The 14,758-nt window shown below is 35.0% G+C and overlaps 1 protein-coding gene across 2 annotated transcripts in view; it reads right to left on the bottom strand.

Annotated features, from left to right (window-relative positions):
• Positions 1-14,758, bottom strand: part of CNTLN (centlein) — a 279,122-nt gene that overhangs the window by 179,959 nt on the left and 84,405 nt on the right. Inside the window, exon 6 of one of the 2 annotated variants that reach the window (XM_054583186.1) lies at positions 9,208-9,354. In XM_054583186.1, coding sequence (XP_054439161.1) covers positions 9,208-9,354 — 147 coding nt within the window. The remainder of the gene's footprint in view (positions 1-9,207; positions 9,355-14,758) is intronic. The other variant, XM_054583187.1, reaches the window with a different exon arrangement.

The following is a 14,758-nucleotide window of genomic DNA, read 5'->3' as shown; positions in this document are numbered from 1 at the left end:
CCAGGAGAAATTTGTTATTAAAGAGAGGGACAGAATCAGTGGCTGGCTTACATTTAAGGGTCATGTGGAACAAAGTACATGTATCTTCAATGAGAAGAAACACAATAGCATCAAGATGTACATAATATAAGAACATCAACAATCAACTTAGAAAAGAGTATATTCTTGCCATCTCATGCTACCTTCTGGACATAACATACTCTAAGTGCAATGGAAGCATAATCTTATGCTATATATATATATATCTCTCACAAACACACACACATATATACACACACACACACACACACACATTTTTCCGCCCTCTGTGTCTCTCCACATTGTTCTCTGAAAAATGGATGGGATAGGATGTACACCAATGTTGCAAATATAAAACTCAGAACATGGTTAGCAACAAAATAAGTAACAAACAAGGCTTACAAAATTCACATATCTGGACCACAGGAAAACACTGAAATTGCCTAGATTTTTCCTCACTTGAATAAGTAAAGAAAAATTAGCAGGGCTTATTTTAAAAGGGGAATACTTAGAATTAAAAAAAATAAATTTTATTGTGCATACTCAAAGGAAATTAATATCTCTGAGTGAGAGTTACTTAAGGAATTAGAAGGTCTAGAAAAATTATGGGGGAAAAACATTACACTCTCTGAATTACTCATAGAAAGCCAAGATGTAAAGATAATCTTAATAAAATCTCTGGGAAAGCAGGGACATTTTTATTCACTGCTATAAACAGAGCACCTAAAATAATTCCACTCCCTTACTAAATATTTGTTGCTGTATTAAACATATATGACTTTTCAGATTCAGCCTCACTTGCCTTTTAGGTTCTCAGTCTTTATTTCTATCTCAGTCTATTAACCATTTCAGCCTATGAAATTCATATAGTTCATGTGGCTCCAGTTACCAGCTATATGCCTAGCACCTTTGTCTCCTTGTACTTCCAGATAAGGATAAAATGTTAACACAAAGCCATGGTAAGCAGTAAACTTTGACCAATGGAAGACAAAACACAAGAAGAAACCAGACTTTTTTTTTCTTTTTCCATCTGATGGATTGCAATAGTCCAAAAACAACCTGACTGGCTAATTCAGAGCATGTACTGTCTCTTCGTGGCACACAGTGAAGCAGTGCCCAGCACAATAACACATTTCCCGAATTATTTTTCTGGATTTTAAAAAAGAACTCACCACTTTATTTTTCAGTGTGATTTCTATTATAAACTTGGAATTAAGTATGTTTGTTTACACTCTAGGGCTTCTGAATTGTATATGTACTATTTCAACATAAATTAGGTTTATTCTTAACTTTTTAAATTTATTTTTAAGTATATTTTATTAATTATGCTATTACAGTTGTCTATTTTTTTCTCCTCTTTATTCCTCTCCAACCTGCACCACCCCCTCACTCCAGCATTCCACCTCCCTTAGTTCATATTGATAGGTCATACATATAAGTTCTTTGGCTTCTTCATTTCCTATACTATTCTTAACCTCCCCCTGTCTATTTTGTACCTAATTGTTTTTTTATGCTTCCCTGCCTCAGATTCTTCTTTGCTCACTCTCTTAGTCCTGAAATTGAATGCCCCAAGTAAGTAATCAATATGTAATCCTTCACTCAGGCTGTTTTCTAGATTATATGGGATAAGACAGGTGTCAAATGTATGAAATAAAAAGAATAACATGAAGAACTGTTAAAAGGAAAGATGTAATAATAGCATTAAAACTCATAATAAAAGCAGTTATAAGTAAAATCAATGTTATGGAAAATCAAGTTAATTGGTAGGTTCAAACTTGAGAATTTCCTCTAGATCAAAATGAAAAAGGAATATAGGAAAGTGTAGGTTGAGCTGAGAGGATGCTGGGAATGAACAATGTTTCTTCCTACCTCTAGAAGAATTTTACGTTCTGTTAAAAATATTGTATCACTGAAAGATAAATCCAATGATTCAGTTACAGTAATGTTATTTGAGGGATTGAGTAGGCCATAGGATAAATTAGGAATATCTCTTTACAGATCTAATTTGATAAATAAGAGTCTTATTTATCAATTAAGTTATTATTATAAAGATTAAAACATCTTCATGGCCTATTATATTATAAAGTTTATTTCTCTAAATTATTATAAAGCTTAAAAAATCTTCATGGCTTATAAAAACAAAGATTTATTGCCTTCTCACATTATGTGTGGTTTTCCTCTATTCTAAGACCCAAAATGGAGCAACAAGCTTTATTAAGAATAAACCACTCTAGTGGCATTATTAAGAATGAGTCACTCTACCAGCTGGATCCCCCTGAGAAGAGTGGGCTCCAAACCAAAAGTGGGGATCTCTAGCCCACAGCACCAGAGCTCAAAAAGCACACAGAGAACAGCCAGCTGTGAAAAGCAACAGTATTGCTCTCTGCCAGACAGGCAGCTGGAGATGCAAAGAACTGTTTAGAGGGCCAAGACATAAATTTGTATCTGCAGCCACTTACTCTGGCCTCCGGGAAAGGCGGGGGCAGAGTGGGCTAGAGACACCTGAGGAGAGACTGAGTAAGGAGGCTTTGGGGAGAGAACTGAGAGAGTAGCTGGCAGGATCCCAGTGCTGACTCATTCCCCATGTGGTGGCAGCCATCTTGCTCAGGTGGAGACGACTCCCCCTGAGCGACACCAGCGTCAAAGGACCCAATAGCCCCACACCCAGGTGGGAGGTCCTTCCTTCCCTGTACTGTCTAAGCTGCCTGTGGAGTGCAGAGTGGCAGCCACAGACAGTAGATCCTTAGCTAAAGGGGATGCAAGAGGTCTGGTGATACTTGAGGAGAGACTGGGGATGGAGGCTTTGGGGAGAGAAAGGAGAGAGTAGCCAGGGGGATCCCAGTGCAGACTCCTCCTCCATATGGCAACAGCATGAGAGGACCCAATAACCCTGCCCCCAGGAGGGACTTCGTCCCACCCTGAGCTGTCCAAGGCTACCTGCTGAGTGCAGAGAGAATAGATTAACAGCTGAAGGAGACAGCCACAAACAGTAGATTACTGGAAGTCTCTAAAAGACTGCCTGAGGTCAGACAGGGTCAACATCTGACATTATCAGAAGCAGATCCAGCAAGTAAAAGCAGTGGTCTCCAACAGTAGAAGTTCACACCACAAAGTCAGGACATCAAGACAGATCATTTTAAGAAGCAGAAGAGAAGAGTCTCACAAATAATGGGAAGACAAAGAAATACCCCCCGCTTGAAGGGAAAGGAGGAATCCCCACAAAGAGAAATAAATGAAATAGAGGCAAGTAAACTATCAGATACTGAGTTCCAAACAATGGTTCTAAGGAAGCTCAATGAGCTCAGTGAGCTCAGAGAGAATTACCAAAATCTACAGGGAAACTACGAGGAACTTACTGCAAACTGTATCAGCATGGAAAAGGACATAGAAACTATCAATAAGAGACAAGGGGAAATGAAAAACACAATTTCTGAAGTGAAGAACACAGCAGAAGGAATCAAAAGCAGGCTAGATGAAGCTGAGGGAACGAACCAGCGAGCTGGAGGACAAGGTAGAAAAAAGCTCCCAGAAAGAGCAAGAAAATGAAAAAAGACTCAAAAAGAATGAAGAGGAGTTGAGGGAAATGCAGGACAACCTGAAATGTAATAATATCCGTATAATAGGGATACCAGAAGGAGAAGAAGAGGAGCAAGGGATAGAGAACCTGTCTGAAAAAGTAATGATGGAAAACTTCCCTAATTGGAGGAGAGAAAAAGTCACGCAAGTTCAGGAAACAGAGAGGGTCCCATTCAAGAGGAACCCAATGAGGCCCACTCCAAGGCACATCATCCTTAAAATGGCAAATATCAAAGAGAAACAGAGAACCCCAGAGGCAGCAAGGGAGAAAGAGGTAGTAACATATAAGGGAGCCCCAATATGGCTAGCAGCTGACTTCTTCACAGAAACACTGCAAGCCCGAAGGGAATGGCAAGAAATATTCCAAGTCATGAAAAGCAAAGGCCTGCATCCAAGGCTGCTCTACCCAGCAAGGCTCTCAATTAAAATGGAAGGCAAAATAAGGAGTTTCCCAGACAAAAGAAGGCTAAAAGAATATACCTCTACCAAACCAGCAGTGCAAAATACGCTAAAGGGACTGCTTTAGGATGAAGAAAAAGAGTCTATGAATACCCAGTTCCTTTCACAGTTGCCAATACTTGATATTACCAATATTTTTAATACTCATTAATCTGATTGTGACAATGATGTTATATTAACTGTTCCTTTATTATTTGTTGAAACTAAACCTGTTTTACTATGTTTCTTGCCTATTTCTATTATTTTTTTTTAAAAAAAGCTTTAAATGACTCTTTGGTATTCTTTTTCCATTTAGGTTTGTAGAACTATTTTCCTTAAAAAAAATAAAACCCTATTATCCATGTTTTAGATTTGTTACAGATACTTTTCTATTCTACTCCTTGTCCTTTAACTTTTTCCTTTATGTATATTACTATATAGTTAAATGTTTAATATAGTCATATTGTCAATATTTACCTTATAGCTTCTGGGTTTGAATCATTTACTTCAGGTCATGAAAAATATTAGTTCTATTTTCTTCTTAAACTCCTTAGCTTCTACATATTGATTTTTAACTCACCTGAATATTTCTTGTATAATGTGTGAAATAGGGCTCTATATTTGTTTTATTTCAAGAAATAGTGGTCCATGCACCTTATTTGTTGAATGAGCCTTATTTTACCCATTGATTTGAAATATCAACTTAATCATATATTATATTGTTAGACAGATATATACATTTGTGTCTAGAATGCTCATTATATTTCATTGATCTACTTGATTATTTCTGTGCTGGTGTCATGTTGGTTTACTTGCTGAGACTTTATAAGGGTTTTACATTTTTAAAAAATATTTTATAATTAACTTTGACATTTAAAAAAATAAATAAAATCAATCCGCATTTAAGAAAGAAAGAAAGAGAGATGGAACTCCTACCTTTTGCAACAACATAGATGGAACTGGAGAATATTAAGCTAAGTGAAATAAGCCAGTTGATGAAAGACAAATACCATATGATCTCACCTGTAAGTGGACTCTATTCAACAAAATAAATTAATGAACAAAATGAACCACAGGCTCGGAAACATGGAGCAGACTGAAAGTGATCAGGGGGGATGGGGAAAGAGGACAATGGTGGAAAGAAGGGGAGAGGACTAGACAAAGAACACATATGAATGACCCATGGACATGGACAACAGAGTGGGATTTGACTGTGGGAGTGGGGGAGTGGGGGAGTGGGAGGTGGGGGTGGGATGGGTGGAGAGGGGTAAAGGGGTAAAAATTGAGACAACTGTAATAGCATAAACATGAAAAAAATTTTTTTTAAACTTCAGGAAAAAAAAAAGAATGAGCCACTCTAGAGGGCAAAAGGCATAGGCAAATCAAAGAATGACTCTTAAAACATTTGTCAGGACATAGTTTATTTCACATTCACTTTCATTCCGTAGGCCAAAATAAGTCATATGTCTAAATCCGATGCCAATGTGGGAGAAAGTGTACTCTAGCAAAAGGGAAGGCCCTGGTAAAAGTAGACCTTTGAAATGAATTGAAGTACAGGAATGAATACATCAAGAGGAAAAAGTGTAGTTACGAAAACTTTAGCAATATATAAAACTAGGTTTAAACATCTTTGAACACTGTGTTTATGCAAGAAGAGATAAAGTTTATAAATCTTGAGACACAAAATGAGAAAGAGTTAAAATGCTTGAATGTATGTCCTTCTTTCCAAAGTACATATAGCAAGATGTCAAAACCAACTATAAATACGTGTAGTTTTTTAAAAAAATAGCATAAGGACATCAACCACCAGTCTTTCATTTCTTTCATTCTTAGCATTCTTTATAGATATAAAAAGTTAGTGATTTTCATAGAGAAGAAATGATGGAGATTTAATAATTCTCTCAATTTCTCATCAGTGCCATTCCTCCATTATATCACAAAACTGTTATTACTATTAGGAGTTATTACTATTGAAAGAAAATGTTCAACATAGTCCCTTTAATCTGAAAACTTCTATCTAATCTCAATCTATAAATATGGATTTTTAAAAAATCTACATTGATTCTCACAAAATTTTCAGGGTATTATTTTTAGTGTAATTTTTTTCCTCTATCTTTTGTTCTTTCCTGTACTCCATTTTTTTTATAATTTACATGTATCATTATATTAAAATTATGTATTTATTTTGTTATCATATAAATATAAACAATAATAACGATATTAATTTCAGAGGAATTAGGACTCAAGACAAAGATTTACACAGAAAAAATAAAAAGTACAATCACAGTAAAAATGAAAGAACTGTGAACACTACCCACCAAATCATAACACATCAAAACATGTAGAGCAAAAACTATAATAAAAGAAAAATCAATCAGAAACGATATAGGAAAGAAAGACTCCATTTAAAAGAGTAAAAAACATGAACTTGCTAGAATAAATTTTAACAAGAAATGTCAAAAACCCATATGAGAGGCAACATAAAACATTTTGTAAGGACATAAAGGTACTAAACCAATGGGAATGGCATACCATACTCTAAGACGTGAACACTGACATCATACAGATGTCAATTTCTTTAGGATTACTTGTAAATTTGATGCTCTAATAAGATCCCCAATGAAAAATAAGCAAGTTTACTCTAAAGTTTACACAGAAAAACTAATAAGCATTGAATATCCAGGAAAGTTCTAAAAAAGCAGTAATGGAAATGTGCCACATATTTTTTTATCCAATCATCTCTACCCGATGCTCTTGTGCTCTAGCCTACTCTTTAACCTAAGAGGTCAACCTCTACATACTGCATTACAGTGGCTTCTTGTCCTCTGGATTTGACTGACTTTGATTAGTTCAAAGTGCTAGCCTGTGGTAAGAGGGTAAAGGAGAGAGACATAAAAGTATTTCTTTCCTTAGCTCCCTCTCAGCTGAGCCACAAATGGCAGAGCCTCTGTTCCTCTAAGGATAATTCTCTTATTAACCTCCTTGCCCCTTCTAGTCTAGGGGTAATAATGGTTTCTGTTATTGATAATGTGAATCTCAGTACCTATTTGAAGAGAATTGACATCTTTATCATATTAAGTCTTCCAGACCATGAACTTTATATATCCCTGCACATATTAAACCTTTTATTTCTCTCGATAGTGTTTTATAGTTCTCATAAAGGTTATACACATTTTTAATTATACTCTTCATATTTTTACTCCTATTGTAAGGTGTATTATTTTTTTAAGTCCGTTTCCTAACTTTTTGGTGGCAAAAAAATGCACTTGAATTTTATACACTGATTTGTATCTACCAAGTGAGCTAAACCCACTTATTAATTTGAACTATGTTTCTATTAATTATTTTTAATTTTCTATAGCTTAAAAATAATTATACCATGAGTGAATAAGCTGATCAGTCTATTATATATAAAGTTTATACTTTTCCTCACTCCTATAATATGAAGATTTAAAATGTGACAAAATGAATTTTTGCTTGGGTAACAGAATCTTATGTATACATTAACTATTATCCAAGAAAAATCCCTGCCCCTATATATTTTATTTTTGTATATATATAAAATCTTGCAATATGCTAAGCATATAAATATATAATATATGTCTAATACTATGATATGATCTTTATAATATTAATCGTAATTATATTTATCAGATATAAATATATTATATATACTATATATAGTAGTAGCTCAGGGAATAAAATTGTTCTTAGGGGATATATGATAAACTTTGTACACATACATGCATATATACATATGTATATATATACATGTTGTACATATTTATGTGTGTATATGTATATACTTAAACATTTATTATTTATTCCAACACTATTTTCCGATAAAGGCAACTATAAATTATAGTCTAAAATCTTTCAAAATGCTCAAGAATACAAGTTTTACAAGTAATCCTATTTTATAAAGGGTATTATAAAATTAACTATTTTGATATAGAATTGTATTTCACAAACTAAAACTATTTGGAACATAAAATGTCAAAATGGGCTTTTCATTATTTTTCATTATAACAGTAATAAATATTATATAATATATGGCTAGGAATTTTAAAAGAAAACAATAAATGAATTCATTATCCTTGTTAAAAACTCAAACAGGGCTACTCTTGGAGCATGCTCTAGCCAGGGGTGTCCAACCTGCAGCCCAAGATGGCTATGAATGCGGCACTACCCAAAATCATAAATTTACTTAAAACATTATGAGTTTTTTTGTGATTATATGTCACAATGTATTTAATGTGTGGCCCAAGACAACTCTCCTTATTCCAGTATAGCCCAGGGATGCAAAAAGGTTGGACACCTCTGCTAGCCAATCCTGTGAAATCCCTGGCTCTCCCCAGTCCACATATTCCCAGTATGGTGTACATAATTCCAGATAGTTAAAGTGTACAAACATATGTACCCACAGAAGATATATTTTTGTCATTTTGGGCTATTAATAATAAACTGCTAGGATTATACCCTAAGAATCCTGAAACACCAATTCAAAAGAACCTATGCACCCCAACATTCATAGCAGCACATAATTTACAATAGTCAAGTGCTGGAAGCAACCTAAGTGTCCATTAGTAAATGAGTGGATCAAAAAACTATCGTACATTTACACAATGGAATACTATGCAGCAGAAAGAAAGAGGGAGCTCCTACCCTTCATTACAGCAATGGATGGATCTGGAGAGCATTATGCTAAGTGAAATAAGCCACATGGTGAAAGACAAATAGCATAAGATCTCACCTATAAGTGGAACTGAATCAACAAAACAAATAAGCAAGCAAAATATAACCAGAGACACTGAAATAAAGAACAAACTGACAGTGACCAGAGGAGAAGGGAGAGAGGGATAATACAGGAAAATACGGGAAGGCCATCAAAGAACATGTATAAAGGACAGATGGACAAAGTCAAAGAGGGTGGAATCAAGGGTAGGAGGTAGAGATGGGAGGGGTGGGGGGCAGTGGTAGGGGGAAAATGGAGACAACTATGCTTGAACAACTATATAGATAAAAGGGAAAAAAAGGAAATAAATCCTACCCACAATATGTATGAACCTTGAGAAAGAAAACAAACCAGTCACAAAAAAGAAAAAATATATAAAATAAATATGAATGCTGCATTATGAATAACTAATGAAATTTCTATAATATTAAATTAAAAACCAAATGTACTTGCCTGACCAGGGTAATATCCATATCCTTCTGGATAAGTTCAGTCTGTTTATTAGTCAACTGTAATGACAAAGCATTATATTTGTTCTGTGAAACTTCAATTTCTTTCCTTGCTTCAATTAAATTGTCTTCAAAGGCCTGAAATTAGAACACATGAAAATCCAATATAATAAACGTCAAATAAAATAAAATGCATTGTATTTAACTACTTAGTCTACAAAATAACAGTAAAAATAAGTAATGTTTTAAATTTCATTTTTTGTTTTCACTTTATTAAAAAAATTTTAAGTACAAACAATAACTTATAGCAGTCACAGATACTTTTTTCAGAAACTGAAAATGTATCATGGCTTCCTTGTGTGAAAGTTAAAGATTTGAAGCAAATAAATTTGAAATTATATGTAGAAATTTACTTCTTAAAATTAAAGAAATTGTTTTACAATAAAAAAGTTAATTGCATGAACAAAAAAATGAGCTCACTTATTTAACCAGGACAAAATGCAGATATTTTATTTTTTACTCTATTTTAAATACACTCAGAGAAGAAAAGATACCAAAATAATTTTATATTTGTAATTCAGATCATGCTGATTTCTCTCAACTGTAGTGAAATTTCACCTATCTTTCTTCAAAGTTAGCTTCTTCTTCCTGATAATTCTCTAAATATTTGTCCATTTAAAAACAATTTACAAACTGATGTTAGTTTTTCAAAAATATTTTCTCAAAAATATATGATAAAATTAATTATTTTCATAAAATATTAAGTAAATTTTATATCTAAAAATAGAGCATGCCCACATAAACACTATGCAATCATTATTTCCAAAAGTGAGCACCAGGCTTTAGGTCAAGCACTACAAATCTACCCTAGCCAAGCTCCCAAACCTCATATATTTACACTGTAGTAGCTAGACTAATCTTTTAAAAATAAAAACACTGGCTTTCAACTAAGATAGCACTGTGAGTACTTCTTAAATTCTAATTTATCATAAAAAGAGGAATGACAGATAGATATACAGGTATCCCCAGCTTTTCAAAAGTTCACATTACACCAATTCACTTTTACAAAAGACCTATATTTAGCACCTGTTTTCACTAAAAAAAAAAAAAATTCAAAGAAAGTTTTCGCTTCTATGAAAAAAGTGTTACCATACTAACATAGGTCTTTCAGAAAAGTGAAGTGGCATAATGCAGACTTTCTAAAAGTGGAGACTACTCTTCACCTACATCATTCCAGCTTATGCACGGTTTCTTAGAACACTGTACTCTCAGAGAGAGGTGGGGAAAAGAGAGAGGGAGAAAAAGGAGAACAAGAAGGGGAAGAAAGCAAGAGATAAAGAGAGGCAGGAGAAGGGGAGGAAGAGAGGGACAAAGGGAAGGAGGGAGGCAAGGAAGGAGGGAAAGAAGGAAGGGGAGAAGGAAGGGAGAGGGGAAGAAAGGAAGGGAGACAGAAAATAAAAAGTGTTGGTTGAGACACAGAAAAATTGGAATCCTTGTACATTGTTGGCAGGATTATAACATGGTATGACCTCCACAGAAAACAGAAAAGAATATGGGAGATCCCTCAAAACTTTTAAAAAGAGAACTACCATATAATCCACCTATCCCACTGCTGGGTATATATTCAAAAGAATGCAAATCAAAGTTTTGAAGAGATACTTGCATACCTATATTCAGAGCAGCAATATTCATAATAGCCAAGAGATAGAATATCAATTAAAATGACAGATGAATAGCTAAACAAAATGTGGTATATACATACAATGAAACAGTGCAACCTTAAAAAGAAAGAAAATCTTACTCTATGCTACAATATGGATAAACCTTGAGGGCATTATGATAAGTGAAACTGGTCACAAAAGGACAATTACCATATGATTCCACTTAGATATTTAAAGTAGTCCAATTAATAGATATACAAAGTAGAATAATAGTTTAAAAGGTCTAATATGAAAAAACAAAAGGGAGATGGTAAGTAGTGGTCACAGAATTACAGCTCTTGAAGTCAAAATAGTTTTAGAGATCTCTTTTACAGCAATGTAGATATACATAATACTATTGAACCATACAGCTAAAAATAGTTAAGGTGATAAAATGTGTTACATATTTTTTTACCACAATAAAAAATGAAGGAAATTTTGACTTATGTAACAGCATGGGTGTACCTTGAAATCATTATGTGAAGCCAAATAAGCCAGTTTCAAAAAACAAAAATACTATGATTCTGTACCAAAAACAGGGGTTCATCTGCTTGTTGTCACAAAAGCCAAACTGTGAGGCAGATGCTGGTATGAAAAGGAAGGAGATTTTATTCAGGTGCTGCATGATCTGGGAGAATGGCAAACTTGTCTACTAGCCCACCTTCTCAGCAAGACAAGACAAAAGGCAGTACCCAGATTTCCTGACCCAATCTAAAATATGTTCCTTTGAAGCCCACAGATGGCTGCTAGGCAGTCATCCAGGTAGCTTAGCTTATTCCCAGCTCCTCTCCATTTCAGGCTCCCTCCTGGAGCCAGCGTATGGAGCCTGCATAGCCATGGGCCATGAAGCTGCTAGAGCTGCAAGATCACACAAACACACTAGCAAGTGCATCACCAAGTAGGGGTAGGGGGATAGAGACTTCCTCCTGTAGGCCATGGGCTATGTGGCTGCTAAGGCCACATGGCCCATTCAGAGAACAGGCCAGTGCATCATGAGAGTACAGGTCCTAAGCTAGTAAGCCATGAGCCAAAGAGAGAAGTTTCTTTTTTCCTCTGGGACTATAATAGCTTGGGTGTGGGAGAGACCAGGTGCTTTCTCATACTTCAGATGGGTCCACCTCCCAACCAATCCCTTCTTTCCCTAGCCTAGACTGATAGGACTCTTTGGTCTAGCATCTTCCACTCCTGCCATTTTGAATTATATGGCACATGTGCTTGCCTTCTCCTGGTCCCACCCCAACTGGTACCAGAATGGGAAAGAAGGGCTTTTTCTTCTTTCCAATTATCTTGCTAGCTTTGCATGAGCTCAGTGGAAGATCTTCCCCCTGCCACAATCTTGACTGACAGGAGAGATTCCCCCAGCACTCCATCAACTCCATAACCCTCACAGCAATGTCTGGAGACCAACAGTGACAGACATATTAACAGAAAGATCAAGAGAAGTCAGTGACGAAGAGCTCTGCCAAAATTGTTATGAACCTGGTGTTAGTATAGACTCATCCAAGTTTGTGTTCTCTGAAAAGCAACATTAGAGACTGTACACTGCAGGGGAAATATACTTTACTAAAATGTTCAGCCAAACCACTAAACAACCAAATGAACAAACATCCTCAATCTCTGGAAACAGTGAGAAATCGGTATCCAATCCTGCTATAGTATATTATTTTAAATGTACACTTTCAACAAAAAGTTACAACATTCAAAGAAAGAGGGCAGTGTCACCCATAGGGAAGAATGGAAGCAGGCAACAGAAACTGCCCATGAGAGGGTCCAGACACCAGACTTCATAAAGACATCAGAACAGCCATTATAAATATGCTTAAATAACTAAAAAATTCATGCTTTACAAAATACCATATCTTAAAAACTAAAAATGGTAAAATGACAAGGTTTCATCCAAAAGGAAACACCAACAAAATGATATAAATTACTTTAAAATATCCAAATGGAAATTTTGATGCGAAAAAACAATGTAACAATAATAAAGAAAATAGTCACTAGAGAAGCTCAACATTTAATATAAATTGACAGGAATGAGAACACAGATTTGAAGGTAAAACAATAAAAAGAATAATAAAAAATCAATAACCTCAGAGAGATATAGAATGCTACAAGTGCAACCACATAAGCACATTGGGACTACAAGAAGAAGGGCAAGAGCATTAAAAAACAGGAAAATTACTTGAAGAAATAATAGCTAAAAACTACCCAACAATGATGAAAAAGATTATTGTTCACATGTAAGAAGCTCAATAAACTCCAAGTAGTATGCAGAGAGAGATCCACAGTCACATCATAGTAAAGATGCTGGAAGCCAAAGGACAAGAATAAATTCTTTGAAACCACAAAAGAGAAATGACTTATTATTTACAAGACCCTAGCAAGACTAACAACTGACTTTTCTTTAGAAATAATGGAGGCTAGAAAGAGTGAGATAACATATCCAAAGTGCTCAAAAAATGTTTGAAAAAACAGAGTCCTATATCTAGTAAAGGTGTACATTTAAAAATGAACTCAATGAGTGACATCAACAAAATGGCAAAATATGTGGTGCCAAGCACTCTTGTCCTGGAAGAAACATCAAAAAACAAGTATAAACTGTCAGAACCAATATTAGAAAAAAACAAAAAACATTCAAAGATCTATGGCAACCAAGCAAATGCTGAACCAAGAAAAAAAAGCAACTTGAAAATGGAATAAAATATTTGAAGAGATTTTACTTGCCACCCACCAACTCACTAATCCATTCCCAGCACATCAGCCATGTTAAAGCCAAGGAATCTTAAAACACTAGAATTCTTCAAATGGCAGAAGCCCAGGTTCCAGGTAGGGAATTCTGGATGCTGATGTGGAAGGTAGCAGAATATGCTCTAATAGAAAATTATTATATGTGTCTGTTCTAACTTTTCTGAGGGCTACCTGAAGGAATGACATAAGGTGATTATCTCTGTCCTAACAGGAAACACAGACAGGAAATGTAGAGGATGTGGCTCAAATACACAAGGTAAACAAACAAACCACAGGAACCTGGGGCAAAAGATTATTGGTCAATACATACAATAAAATATCTAAGGCATGGAGCAAAAACTGTGGGAGACTGTTTGGGTAATTAGGACATTAAAAAAATACCTATACATAGAGGAGAATTTAGGAAGCCATACACATGCTCAAGGAAAGATGTACAGTCAGAAAAGACCAGAGAAAATTCCATGTTTTCACCTTGGACTGACCTCTGGGCTTAGTGCAAATTTGGATAAGTATCGAATAAGAGTCTCAGCACAGAACCTGAGAAAGGAATTTGTTTTGTGTCTGTGTGTATTTTGGAGGGTTTTGTTTGTTTGCTTGCTTTAATTCCTGGGATTCAAGGAAATCTAAGTCACAACATGACCTGAAAAAAGCTAATGGATACAGACTTCAATGATCACACACAACAAAAAATAAAGTATTTGGAAGACAATCTAAACACACTACCACAGCCCTCAACAATGAAAAAAGTATCGACTCCTCTGATTTCCAAAGTTACCACCTTCTACTATCCAAATGCCCAAATTTCAACAACAACCCAACACAAGGAATACAAAGAAACAGGATATTTAAAGAACAGGTAAATTAACAGAAAGCACCTCTGAGAAACACCAGTGTCAACTTTATAACAACTGTCTTCAATACATGCAAGGAGCTAAAGAAAATGATGAAAGAAAAACTAAAGGAAATCTAGAAACACAATGTATAACCCCAAAAAATCAATAAAGAAATAGAAATTATAAAAGAATCAAACAAATACCAGAGTTAAAAAGTAAAATAACAAAAATTAACAATTCACTAGAGGGTTCAACAACATA

This window comes from Pteronotus mesoamericanus, unplaced genomic scaffold (genome assembly GCF_021234165.1).
Source record: "Pteronotus mesoamericanus isolate MK-2021 breed Mesoamerican mustached bat unplaced genomic scaffold, CSHL_Meso_final contig_73, whole genome shotgun sequence".
In the NCBI taxonomy this organism is placed as follows: domain Eukaryota; kingdom Metazoa; phylum Chordata; class Mammalia; order Chiroptera; family Mormoopidae; genus Pteronotus; species Pteronotus mesoamericanus.
Note: the sequence above shows the minus strand (reverse complement) of the source record. Positions and strands in the feature narration are given on the sequence as shown.